Source organism: Pteropus alecto, unplaced genomic scaffold (genome assembly GCF_000325575.1).
Source record: "Pteropus alecto unplaced genomic scaffold, ASM32557v1 scaffold311, whole genome shotgun sequence".
Classification (NCBI taxonomy): domain Eukaryota; kingdom Metazoa; phylum Chordata; class Mammalia; order Chiroptera; family Pteropodidae; genus Pteropus; species Pteropus alecto.
Genome location: NW_006431916.1, coordinates 2,452,767 through 2,465,875, shown reverse-complemented (window position 1 = coordinate 2,465,875; position 13,109 = coordinate 2,452,767). Strand labels below are relative to the sequence as shown.

Below are 13,109 nucleotides of genomic sequence, written 5' to 3'. Positions count from 1 at the left end.
GGCATCTCAAGAGACAGAGAAAGAGCCCCAGGTGTCTAAGCCCAATGCCACCAAAATATTTAAATTATGAAATCCCGGGAGCAAGAAAGTCATAAACCAGAGGAAGTGATGACCTGGGGCTCCAGCATAGAAACATACGCTTCAGTCCCTTAGGTGTGTGCTCTGGAGGAGTCAGGCAGGGATCAGACCTCGGCTGTGCCCAGCTGACCAAATACCTTCTACCCTGTGCACAGGGTGCAGGCCAGCCTATCTGTCATCATGCATTTTTCTTTCAAATTCCACCCTCAGAAAATGTTTGCTGACCACGTGACCAAACGGACAGGTCAAGTGCCATGTTACTCTCATCTGCTAGAAGACACCTTCTTGCCCACATTCAGCTGTAAAGAAACCAGGATCTTAAGGAATATTGCCCCCAAAATAGGGGAGGCTGTCAAGCCTTCATAATCCCTTCACCCAGAGGTAGTCGTGGGTTGGTAGGTTTTTGGGTTAATTTTAATTTTCTTCTTTATATTTTCCAATTTTTTTTATGATAAATATGTACTACTTTTAAGAAGAGAAAATACAGATTACCAGCAACCCAATAATCATATGCCTATTATAATAATCACTGTGTCCTGCTCATACATTCGAACTATTTGTATTGGGAGCTTTACAACTCATATGACCTGTTATCGTATATGTTTAGTGAAATTCTAAGGCATTTCTTTTCAGGACTCTGTAGCTTTGTCACTTGTACCACATATGTTTCTGGGAATGAAGCAGGAGGACTGTGCTGGGGGTTATGAGAGGGCGTGGGCTGGGGCAGCTGTGCTTCTAAAATATTTTCCTTTTGAAGTGGGCAGAAGCATTCATTTCCATTTACCTAATTTAAGAGTGTGACCTTGCCCCCTTGGAATGTATATAGTTAAAAAAATAATAAATGTCTAAAAAGAGAGAGAGAATATAGTAAGGGAAGAGCAAAGAGTGCAAAACAGAGAAATGGCCCAAACCAGCCACAGACAAACGTCCGAATTTCTCAAGGTCCCTGCCCAGTCCTTAGCTTAATTGTAGGTGGGCAACAAAAATCACCCTTGTTTCCAGGGAGCGAATGTTGTTTCTCGCTCTCTCCAGTTCCTTCCTGACTTGCCGACTTAACTGTCCCTTCTCCTCACTGAACGTACTTTGCTGTCAGGCTCTTTCTTTCTGTGTTAAATCTTAGATTTCTGCCCAGACTGCTGCCTCCAGGCTGCCAAAGCCATGTGCCTTGAGTGACTGGATCCAAGAAATAAATAACAGTGAATGATATGGGGATACACGGACCCCAAATGGTCCTCGGTCTGGTGCAGAATTCTTCACTCAAAACTCAGCATTTAATGATCAGCTGTGTTCTAGGATTGAGGCATAGAGAAAGATGAAGGCAGTCCAGGCCCTATACCTACAAGCTCATGCACAGCCTGGCAGGGGAGACAGGCCCTGACAGCTCACCAGCTACAGGGCAAACAATGGAAGTTTTGTGAGAGAGGTATATGCTCTAGGCACCCAAGGGAAGGAGCCATTATTGTCTGGTGTGTGTGCATGTGTGAGTCTGTGCACGCGCATGTGTGGCGGGGTGGGGGATTAGTTTCACATAGCAGGTAGCATCTGGATAGGATTCTGACACATGAAAATTGGGCCAGAGAAAACCCCAGGTAGAAAGGCCCAGAGGCTGGGGGTTAGGAGAAGAGTCTATGGCCAAGGGAACATGTGGGTGAGGCAGGGGAGGGGCACGAGGCTGGGGCAGGCGTGAAAGGTCTGGAACCTCACACTGGGAACCAGACTTTACCCGATGGATCGACGGCTCTGAGGCTGTTCAGATTCCAGGGTCGATTTTGAGCTCAACAAATTCGAGGGACTTAGAACAGCTAATGGATTATTTTGCCAAATAAGGCCATTAAAACCAAAACAAAAATCTCAACACCAACTACTATATATTATTATCATCATTTCATAAAAGGGCATTTTAACACCAAAATAATAGAACAGAAACCCAGAATAAAAGACAGTCCTTCCTCCGCCCCCCGAAAAACAGCTGACAGTCTCTTGCTGACAGCACATGTCCACCGCACCATCCTTGTTCTTAATTTCCACAAAGGGAAACTCCCTGGTAAACAGGGCTGGAAACCACAGCTGTAGGACTGAGAGTAGCAGGGCAGCTCCGCCCCGAGGGTTAACCCATTCATTGTATCTGAAATGTGACATGTTTTGTTCACAGATCCAAAAATTCAAAATGAAGTAAAGTTTATGAAAATGTCAGTCTCATATGACCCCGTGTATGACCCTGATGGCACCATAGGGTACAGGTGGTGCTCCGGAGTGGGGAAAGGGGTGGGGGAAGAACACAAATGCTCCCATGGTCAGAAGGCTTTGGGAAACACCGAGCCCCTTTCGAAGTTTATTATTCATGCATTAATTTTTTTTAAAACTTGAATGTGCAAGTGATTCTTCGAGACTGCGCTGCACTATGCAGTGTTTCCCCGACTAATTTGGAAACCCCTTCTCAGCACTGACAGTGTGGGAAACTCCTTGTGCAGAAGCCGGCGGAGGCTTATTCATTATTTTGCAGGCATGAGGTTAGTGTAGGCGGATTCACGAACCGCAGCATAAGTGGGTAAAGGAGGATGCCCACGCACCCACTGGCAGGCAACAGCGTGTACCTCAAGGTCGGAGTTGATGGAGGGGACCTCGGAGGAGCTGCTGGAAGACACACGGGCCCGGATGACTTGAACGGGTGGGTACGAGGGGGGCTCCTGCAGGGGTGCATCTCCCGTGCTGGTCTGTCCGTCACCAGGCAGCCTGCTGGTGCTGCAGCCTGCCTGCAAGGTGTGTGGGGAAGGGCAGGCAAGGACACTCAATTTACTTCTTCGTTTCTGAATTGTCAAAGCACTCGCGTACTCCAGTTTAAAAGATAGGAAAGGGTGTAGAAAGCAGCGCCTGCTTCCCCCCGCATCCCCCAGCCATCCTGTACTCTCTCGAGGCAGCCTTGCTCCCTTTCCTGTGCATCCTTCCAGATAGTCTAGACAATCAAATGCATATACACTTATTTACCCTTACTTCCACAAGTGGTAGCATGCTCTACACCTTTTTATGTATCTTGCTTTTTTTTTAACTTAACATTGTCTCAGAGATAGGACTATATGAGATTTGGTGGGGTGGGGGGGATGGCGGGACAGCATTGTATATGTGTTCACAATGTACTTAACTAATCCCCTACTGATGAACCTTTAGGGTATTTTCAATTTCTCACTTTTACAATCAATACTGACTGTACTAAATTATATCGTACATCCAAAATTTCAGGGTATTTTAAAGATAAATTCCTAGAAGTGGAATTTAGGGATCAGAGGGTATGTGCATTTGTAATCTGGACAGCTATTGCCAAAAATGCACTCTATAGAGGCTTTGCTGACTCATATCCAGCAGCAGCAGAGTGAGTTGGGAATGTTTAAGGGAGATTCCCGATCTATCTATCCATCATCTATCTATCTATCTACTGTCAATCATCTATTTATCTATGTATCATCTTTCTATCTATATTCTATTACCTTCTCTACATTATCTACCAATCATCTGTCTAGCTACCTATCATCTATCAATCATCTATCTTTCTATTTATATTTTATTATCTATCAGTCCATCTTCTATCAACCAATCATCAATCTATCATATATCTTTATCTATCTATCTACCTACCTACCTACCTACCTACCTACCTATCTCTATCTATCTACCTATCTATCTATCTATCTATCTATCTATCTATCTATCCATCCATCCATCCATCTATCTCAGAAGAGAGCTTCCTCCTACAGGACTCCCATGAGGGTTGGGGGTGGGCACTTCCTCAGAGATCCTTGAAGATCTGTTGGCCTAGGTTTCAGAGCTGGGCGGGATTCAAGTCATTCCACTGACGCACCACCAGGAGAACAACCTAACCTGCCTTCTGGACCAGAATCTTCCACCAACTAACCATGTGACCTTCACAAGAAATTAATTCTCCCTAAATCTCAGTTTCCTAATCTATAAAAGGAGGTGGTAATCCCTGCCTTTCTCCTTTGAAGCAGTATCACGGGGCTCAGATGTAAATGTCCCAGACACATGAGAAGAATGGCTATTCATCATATTGGACTCCAAATCACTTCAGGGCTCCAACGTGACTGGAGCATGACTCCAGTGTAAGTGTACATTTTCACGTGAGTCGGCTGGACAGGAGAAAGTCCACAAAGGAGCAGGAGGAGGCCGAGTGCTGGGCGGCCCCTGGGCAGGGCCGGGGAGTTGAGAGAAGCAGAAGCTGCTCAGGCAACAATGACAGATTCTATAAATTCCTTGGGGCCTGAACATACCTGAATCTACAAATAAATCTGAGTTTTCAAATGCTCCCATCCATTGATCCCTGTGATCCCACGGCCCTAGGCCCTTCACTCAGCCTGAACCTGGGTTGCACCTCTTGGAAATTTTTTCCTTCGGACTAATGTGGGGCAGGGAACACTGAGACACTAAGCAGCTTGCGGCTTTTTTTGCCCACGTCCAGATGGCTGTCTGATCAGGACATATATCAGTGTACATGGCAACAGGGTATACCTATCTCACTACAATTTTGCTCATTGGGACATTCTCATGAAAGAAAGGAAAAATTTGCTAACTGACCTGGCAAGATATGGCAGCACAGAGAGTATGTTCTCTTTATAAAAGCTGAAGTCTCAAAATCAGACAGGTTTAGTCTGAAACCTGTATCTGTGATTTTCTAACTATGGGAACTTGGGCAAGTGACAATCTTCTCTATGACTCAGTTTAAAATAATAATAAAATTATTAATTATTAATAAATACCAATAGAAATAATCATAGTTATCTACTGCATAGATTGTAAAAAATTGTTAATGACAATATCAAAAAACAACTATTTATCAAGTACCTTCTTGGTGTCAGTCATTATGCCCAAGAGGCAGTATGTATAGTGGTCAAGGGCACAGACTCAGGAAGAGGCAAGTTTGAATCCTGGTTCTACCATTGACAAACTGTGTGACCCTGAGCAAGTTGTTTAACCTCTCTGTGCCCCATTTTCCTTATCTGTAAAATGAGGTTGGTACCTCAGGAGTTGGCTGTGAGGTTTAAAAGAGTTAATCTATGTAAAGCACTTGGATCAGTATGATAAGCATCATGGAAGCGTTGGCTTTTATTATTTACTCAGAGCCAGGCAAGTAGCTAGCCCTCAATAAATAGACCTCCATGGGTATAGAGGCCCTAGAGCCCAGTGAGGTGGCTTCCTGCCCAGGCTGGAAGGTAAGGGCTCTAGGCCTTCTGCGGGGAGCTGTCTCAAAGACACCTCTCGCCCTCTGGTGGATACAGAAGGAAGAGGTCAAGTGCAAGTATTGGCTTAAAAATATGCTGGTGGCCCTCAGCGGAAGAAAATAAAGGAGGAACACACTCTTCTTTCATGGAGTCTGTTCGCCAGCAGGTATCCACTCAAGATTCAGGTACTGGAAAGGTTAAAGTGAATGCCACTTTTGCACTATTATTTTTCAGAAGTTCCATAATTTAAAAGTTTCTTGTGCAAAGCTTTGGCCAGATGTTGCCAGGGTTCCTCGTGCTTTCCTCAGGGCCTCCCATCACTCACCCATCCTCCCATCAGAAGAAGGGTTTAATGGCCGAAGTGGGCTCTTAATTGTGAAAGCATGCTCTGAATCCCCTGTACCGCACTTACAGCACATACTGGTTCTTTGCACCCACATTCCAAAGAACAACAACAAAGAGTAAAATCTGTGTCTCAGATCCACACTCTCTCTGAGTATCAGTATGTCCCTACAGGCCGCTCAGCACTGAACTCCGTGTTCCAGACACACCTGTACTGAGAGCCCGTGATGTGACTCGACACACCAGAGACTAGGGAAACAAACAGAAGGACACAAAGTGTATGTATCCCAGCAGGAAACAGACAACGAACAAAAGTAAAAGATCCTAAGTGCTTTGCAGAGCATTTAAAAAGGTAATAATAAAGTAATACAACAGAGAGATGAAATGGAAGCTACTTTTGGATGGGTGGTCGGGGAAGGCCTTTTCTGAAGGTGGCATTTTAACTGAAGTCTGAAGATAAGAAAAGGCAGCTATGTAAAAAAAAAAAAAAAAAAAAAATCAGAAGGAAGAGCATCTAGGCAGAGGAACAAAAAGAAATCCTGAGCTTCGAGAGAAGAGTAAAGAGAACAGAAGACAATCAGGGAGCGGTGCTGGGCTGGCAGGGGCTTGGGAGTCTGGGTACGGGGTTTCGATTCTGTGTGAAATGGGAAGCCAGCAGAGTGCTTTAAACAAATGAAGAACAAGATGTAATTTACTTATGTAAGTAATCCTTGCAGATGGAAAAGATGGAACAAAAATAGCAGTGGAGAGGAAAACCGGTTATGAGGCTGCTGGATCTATTTAAAAAGCAGTATTGGCAAAACTTGAAAAATGTATCAGATGGGCAGGGCCCCGCAGTGAGGGGAAGAGAGAAATGTGGGTTTGACCGACTATACGGACAGTGGTGTCCTTTGCTGAGTTGAGGAAGATGGGGAGAGGTCTGGGCATGAAAATCCAGAATTCCATTTTGGACACAGAAAGTGTGAGATGCCATGTGGTGACACTAGATAGGCAGCCTGCAGCCAAGATTGGAATGGAGGGAGGGGAACGGGATGGAGAAACACATGATGGAAATCGGCAAGAGCTGGTGTGCAGAGCTGTGGCATTATGAGACTGAAAGAGGACACCGAGAGAAGGAGGACCTGCCGAGACGGCGCTTGGGGTCCTACAACCTTAAAGTCAGGCTCAGCAGGAGGAGGCAGCAGGAGTGAGGGGGAAAGAAGGCCTGTGAGGCGGGCAGCAAAGCCAGGAGAGTGAGGGTCCCGGAAGTCACGAGCAGCTAGTGGCCAAGTGAGTTGAGTCTCAAGTAGGACAGAAATGACCCCGGGATTTAGCAACGTGGAGGTCACTGGTAACCTGGACAAGAACAGTCTTAGTGCCGTAGTGGAACGGTGGAGTGGACTTGTCGCCTCTCTTTTTTCTAACTCTCTTCCTCCTGAGGACCCCTACATGCAGGCCAGAACCCTGAGAGCCATCTGGAGCCCTCCGTCTCCCTCATCCCCACATCCTCACTTCCTCAACACTTTATTTGCCAACTCTATCCAGTCCATCTCTGCTTCTTCCTCTGCTCCAGCCTTGGTTCAGGTTATACCACCCCTTTCTTGGACTTACAAGTGGCCCTCACTGACCGTCTTGATTCGAGTCTCCTCTCTCCTAGTCTGTCCTCCAACACTGCCTGACTGATGGCTCTAAAATGCACATCTGACCCTGAGTCTCTAGACCAGAAGCCTCCTAGACTCCCATCACCTGAAGATGTTAGTCAGCTTCTATAGTGTGACGATCTCACCCTTACCTCCTCTCCAGCTTTTCATGAACCAAACTCCCCTCTATTGGCCCCCCACTGAGGACTTGGAGAGTTCCTTCCTCTTTTTCATGCTTCCCTACCTCATCCTTCCCATCCTGTAGCTAAAGGGTCACCTCCTCCAGGAAGCCTTCCATGACTACTGCCCATCCTCTGAACACCTGGCTGTAGCCCACAGCTACTCACCTGTTGCACTGGCTCAATGGTCAGCTCCATGTAGCGACTGATGGCTGTCATCGTCCTTAGTGACTTGCAGTGTGGTAGTGTGGTGAGAGGCACCCAATCTGAATTCTTTCAAGCAGAGACAGGGAGATAGAAAGGGGAATTCTTAAAGTCAGGAGACATTTTCTGAAAACAAGGTCTCATTTTCTTCAAAAGAACCCCTAAAGTTTTTGTTTTCTGTTCTCTTATGGCACATCTCACTTTCTGCTTCCCGTAAAATATATCTTATCTCTCTCTTTCTGAGGTCACAAACTTTGCTGCACAGTAGAATCACCCGGGCAGCTTAAAACAAACAAACAAACAAACAAACAAACTACTGATATTTAGCTCTCGCACACACCAACCCATGCCAGATATTCTGATTTCATTGGTATGGATGTGACCTGGAGAGTTTAAAAGTCCCACAGTGATTCTAAAGTACAGCAAAATTTGGGAACCGGTGCAGCAGGTGCTGAATAAATGCTTTTGTGAAGCAGTGGTTCTCACACCGTCCTGTGCGTCAGGAGCACCCAGGGGACTCATTAAAGCACCCTCAGTTTAGGATTTGGTTGAGCTGGGCAAAGCCCGAGAATCTGCATTTCTAACACGTTTCCAGGTGATGCCGGTCCAGGGACCACACTTTGAGAACTGTTGCTGTAAAGGACTGCCGAAGAGATTGCAAAGGCTCCACTTCCTCCCTTCAGAACACGAAGACACATAGGGCTCTCCTCAAGTATTTTAGCTCCTTTTTGTTATGAAATATAATTTCATAACAGTTTCTAGAATGGATGAAAATAACCTCCCATTAGAGACTTCATGGGAATTTGGATCTGTGGTGCAAGGACTTATATAAAACCCTTGTACCTTGGCCATACCCACCACTATCTTCTGTTTCATTAACTCAGATTACATATTAATTTATGTAGTATATAAACTTAAATATATAGATATGGAAATGACTAAGTAGTATACGTGGACATTTGACCCATCTACATTGCTTACAGTATATTAAAATTTATTAAGTGATCAAAAACCTTAAAATAATATGTTGTAATTGAGAAAATAGAGGATCCTATTTATTGGGGGCACTCTTAGTGTTGGGCATAAATCGTTTTTTAAAGTGACCAGCTGGCCAAGCTTGGAAGGACCCCAGGACCCCAGGCTTGGCTGTGGCGAGTCCCCCGCCTCTGCCCCCCTCCGAGCCTCGTTCCTTGCCTCCTGGTTGTCTTCCTCTTTCTCTGCGCAGGTCAGAAGGGCTTGGGTGTCGGGGCTCTCTCTGGCTTCACAGGCAAATCCCAAGGCCCGCCTCATCTTGCTTTTCATCATCCAGGAAAGGAAGATGATCTGGGAAGTGGAGTTAAGGTCCAAGGGAGCAGGGCACTCCAGCCACTCGGTGCTGCTTCCCCTGTGCACTGAGGGCTCCACCCTGGGCTCTCCCTCCCCGGGCCGGGGAGCTCCTTTGAGGACAGGGCCAGGTCTGACTCTCCCTACATATCGCCCACGCAGGCCCAGCACCCAGCAAGACCCTGCCTTTAACGGACACTTAGGAAACGCTTGTTAAACAAAAGCATGTTAAGAACTATCTCCCTTGAAGGGCTTGGCTTACAGGGACATCACCTGTAGTGTGTTGAACAGCGTCTCCCCCCAAATTCATATCCACCTGAAATCTCAAAATGTGTAACTCAATAATTAGTTAAGATAGGGTCACAGTAGATTAAGGTGGACCCTAAATCCCATGACGGGAGTCCTTATAAAAAGAGGAGAGGACACACAGAGGTACGCAAAGGGAAGAAGGCCGTACGAAGACAGAGGCAGAAATGAAAATTATGCTCACAAGCCAAAGAACACCAGGAGCCAGCAGAAGCTGGAAGGGGCAAGGAAAGGTTCCCCTGTAGAGCCTTTGGGGAGAGTGTGGCCCTGCCTGGATTTCAGACGTCTTGCCTCCAGAGCTGAGAAAATAAATTTCTGTTATCTAAACCATCAGGTGGGTGGCAATTTGTAATGGCAGCTCTAGCAAACTAACATAGTACTTGAGAAAATCAGTTTCTGAACCATTTATGCTAAATCCACAAGTTTCTCGCCACCACCACTCCCCGCCCCCAACACACACACCATCTCTACTCACCACTGTTTGAGCTTAGCTTGCCCTTGAGGTCCTCATGCCAAGGTCACTGGGGTGTCGGCACATCCAGAAACACCCCCTGGGGAACCGCTCACAGTCACCAAGGAAGGGCAGCCCTTGTCAACTCTTATCCCTGCTTTCCCACCCCAGGCTCCAGCATCAACGAGACCAGGGGGAATGATTAGCCCCGCACAGCAGGCCGGCTTGCAAAGCCTTTTCCCAGTCTGTGAGAAAGGCAAGGCAGAGATGGGGAAACAGATGAGAGGGCAGGGACTGACCCAGGCCTGGAGCAGAACTGAGCGTGGAATCTGGCTCTTTTGATCCTAGGGCCAGTAACCGTCACACTCCCCCTTTGCTGTTTCACAGAGCTCCGGCCAAGAGATAATTATTCTTATTTTTTTAAAAACAGGACACGAAACAAAATTGCACATTATAATCGTGTCTGCCTGCCCCAGGCTTCAAACCACTGAGAGAGAGCTCCATCTAGCAAGAGGGAAGGAGGGCATGGCAGGGGCAGGGAGGAGATGAGATACAGGCAGTCAAGCCCCCTGGGCCTGGGGCGGATACAGCGAGGTCCAGCGCAGCACGACCTAGGGAAGTCAGGAACCAGGGGGTAGCCCGCAGCAGGTACTCAGGCCGCTGGTCGTGGGCCACGATGGCTGAGGCATAGAGGAGGCCAGCCAGGGCCGACAGGAGCCGGGTCCACAGGTGGATGGAGGGAAACGTCTTACCCTGGCACTGGGCAGAGAGAAGAGAGAGCTGGGCAGGGAGGAGCACTGCCATCCCCCCCACCCTGCTAGCTCTTTTAGAGCTAAGAGCCAGGGCCCTGGTGGCATAGCAGGTTGGAGGGCCAGCCTTCTGCCCATGCCAAGTCCCCAAAGATGCTACTTCTATTGGGTTTCTGGCTTTTGCTCAAGCTGCTGCCTTCACCTGCTGAGCTCCTACTCATCCCTCAAAACCTGGCTTAAATTCAGCTCAGGGAAACCATCCCTTACCACTTCTACCCTAAGCGTAGCAACTAACTCCCTCTTCTGTGTCCCGTCACACCTGACACACCCCTCTATTGACGTGCCTTTCACCCTGAGCATGACTTAGCTCCCTACACATCTGTCTGCCCAACAGACAGAGGGCTTCTGAGAGCAGAGCCAAGGTCCTCACCACCTTGGCACCTGCACTGGGCAGAGGCTTGTGAATGTCGGCTCAGAGAACATGAGGGAGACTGAATTATGAAGAGCCAAGGCCAGACCAGAAAGTCAGGAAAATTAGAGGTGACTTTCTTGACATTTTGAAACCAAGAGGATATTTTTAGAGAATGAGTAATAGAAATATTGTTTTTTTAAAAAAGGAAACATGCAACATATATATATGTAAGTATACTTTACAGGTATAAAGTCACTTTATATATACCTTTCGTATAGACACAAATATTATTTCCAATTACATATTTCCTATTACATAGTATGTTTAAATTAATACATAAATATAACTTAGTTTGCTCATTAGATGACATATTTAGAAATATAAAGGCCTTGGCTAGGCAATGGAAAAAATTCAAAGGAAAGAGCTTGTTTGGGCCATTTTCCTCCATTTTTATTTTAACTCTCAAAAAGATTCCTCAGGAGTGTTATATTTCCTCCTAGTTTGGTTCTCGGACCTCTTTGTTTCTGGCCCACCATGCCCCAAATAAAAACAGCACCCAGATGAACGGGTGGCCCCAGAGACTGAGGGTGGAGACAGCGCCCCTTCCTCACAGAGCCCGGGAAGCAGCTTGTCCCAGTCAGCACTGCTATGGTGAGACGCACCTGGCGATCTTCCCGCCTACCCCCCTTCTCCATGTTACAGAGGACGCTGACAGCCAGAGAGGGTAGCTGACTTGCAGAGCTGAGCTAGGACCTGGGCCTGCTGCCTCTTGCGACTGCCCAGGATTAGCTCACGCTGGGGAAGCTCGCTCTCACATGCCAACCCATTCACGGGGCCCACTGACTTCAAAACTTCAATCTTTTTTCAGGGTCAGTACTAGGGCCTATAGGGCTCTATTTGCCTGCGGTGCTGGACACACAGCAGGTGCTTAATAACCTCTTGAAGAATGGAACTGGCTTGGTGACTTGATACGTCCAGGAATTTCTCCAGCACACATGGGCCTCATCTAGCAGGTCAGGACAGAACGTTGGGAGGACATCCTGGTGGCTGCCTGGTAAATCCATGCTGGGGGCTGGAAGCAGGGATGCCTCAGTTGGCTCCTGCAGATACGATGACTCCTGCTGTTGTCAGCACAATGCTTTACTGGTCAGCGGGTACATCATTGTCCATGGAAATGCTTTTAGAAGAATAGAAACTTCTCCCACCAAAGTCACCCAGCCATTTCACTCCTTAGCACTCCCTTAAAGGGCAAATTAGAAGCAGATTCTGGGGAATCCAGGGTCCAAGGCCATGCTGGCTCATCTTCCCTAAATACCTCAAACCCTACTGGGTTTCCTCCTAATAAGGGGACCTGGGCTCTGGGCTCTTCTTCATGGGACCAGAGACACTCAGGTCTGGCAGCCCTTCAGAGACTGCTCAGCCTAATCCCAATGCAATCATTTATCTTCCTGCCAAGTTGCCATCAAGCTCGAATGCCTTTAGTGATAGGAAGCCCACTACCTCCTAAGGTAGGAATAACAATACCGATTGCTCTCAACATGCCGCGCACTGTGCAAGGTGTCTAACCCATGAATGAGAAGTGCCCCCTCCTGCCCCCAACCTCTTGCTAGTCTTGGTCTTGGTTCTGTTCTCTAAGACTGCAGAAAACTAGGCTGCTCTTTCTGCCCCAACACAGCCCTTCTGATTCCTACATCTATGAGCTTCCTTTTTTCCAAGCCATATTAAGTCACTTATTAACAAGTGTTTGTTACCAAGCACTGGAATACAGTGGGGTCTAAAACAGACAAGGCTATGGCTGTCACGGAGCTGACGTTTCTCTCTCTTGTTAGCGAGATAACAACTTGGTAAATAACTGAAAGAGCTAATTTCAGATTGTGACAAATGTTATGGAGAAAATGAAGCGGAGTGAGGGACACAGTGTCGGAGAGGGCCTGGGCTCCTTTAGGCGGTGTTATGGGTTGAACTGTTATCCTCCAAAAGCTGTTAAAGTCCCAACCCCAGAGCCTGTGACTGTGACCTTATTTGGAAATGGGGAGGTCTTTGCAGATGACTGAGTTAAGATGAGGTCATCAGGGTGGGCCTTAATCCAATAGGACTGTGTCCTTATAAAAAGGGAAAAGTCGGACACAGACATATATCGAGGGGAGGTCACATGAAAATGCACACACAGGGAGAATGCCACATGAACACTGGAGTAATGCTGCCACCAGACAAGAAA

The 13,109-nt window shown here is 47.0% G+C and overlaps 1 protein-coding gene across 8 annotated transcripts in view; it reads right to left on the bottom strand.

The window, feature by feature from the left end:
- The window catches only part of TMEM44 (transmembrane protein 44), a 32,336-nt gene that overhangs the window by 11,163 nt on the left and 8,064 nt on the right, over window positions 1–13,109 (bottom strand). For 5 of the 8 annotated variants that reach the window (XR_001518171.2, XM_015600197.2, XM_006906165.3 and 2 more), the window contains exons 7-10: window positions 10,319–10,489; window positions 8,845–8,973; window positions 7,615–7,719; window positions 2,673–2,831 (exon numbers count right to left, since the gene is read on the bottom strand). Coding sequence is in view for 6 of the 8 variants with exons in the window: in XM_015600197.2 (XP_015455683.1) it covers window positions 2,673–2,831; window positions 7,615–7,719; window positions 8,845–8,973; window positions 10,319–10,489 (564 nt within the window). In the remaining 2 variants the exon portion in view is untranslated. The remainder of the gene's footprint in view (window positions 1–2,672; window positions 2,832–7,614; window positions 7,720–8,844; window positions 8,974–10,318; window positions 10,490–13,109) is intronic. The other 3 variants (XR_003044075.1, XM_025041945.1, XM_015600212.2) reach the window with 2 other exon arrangements.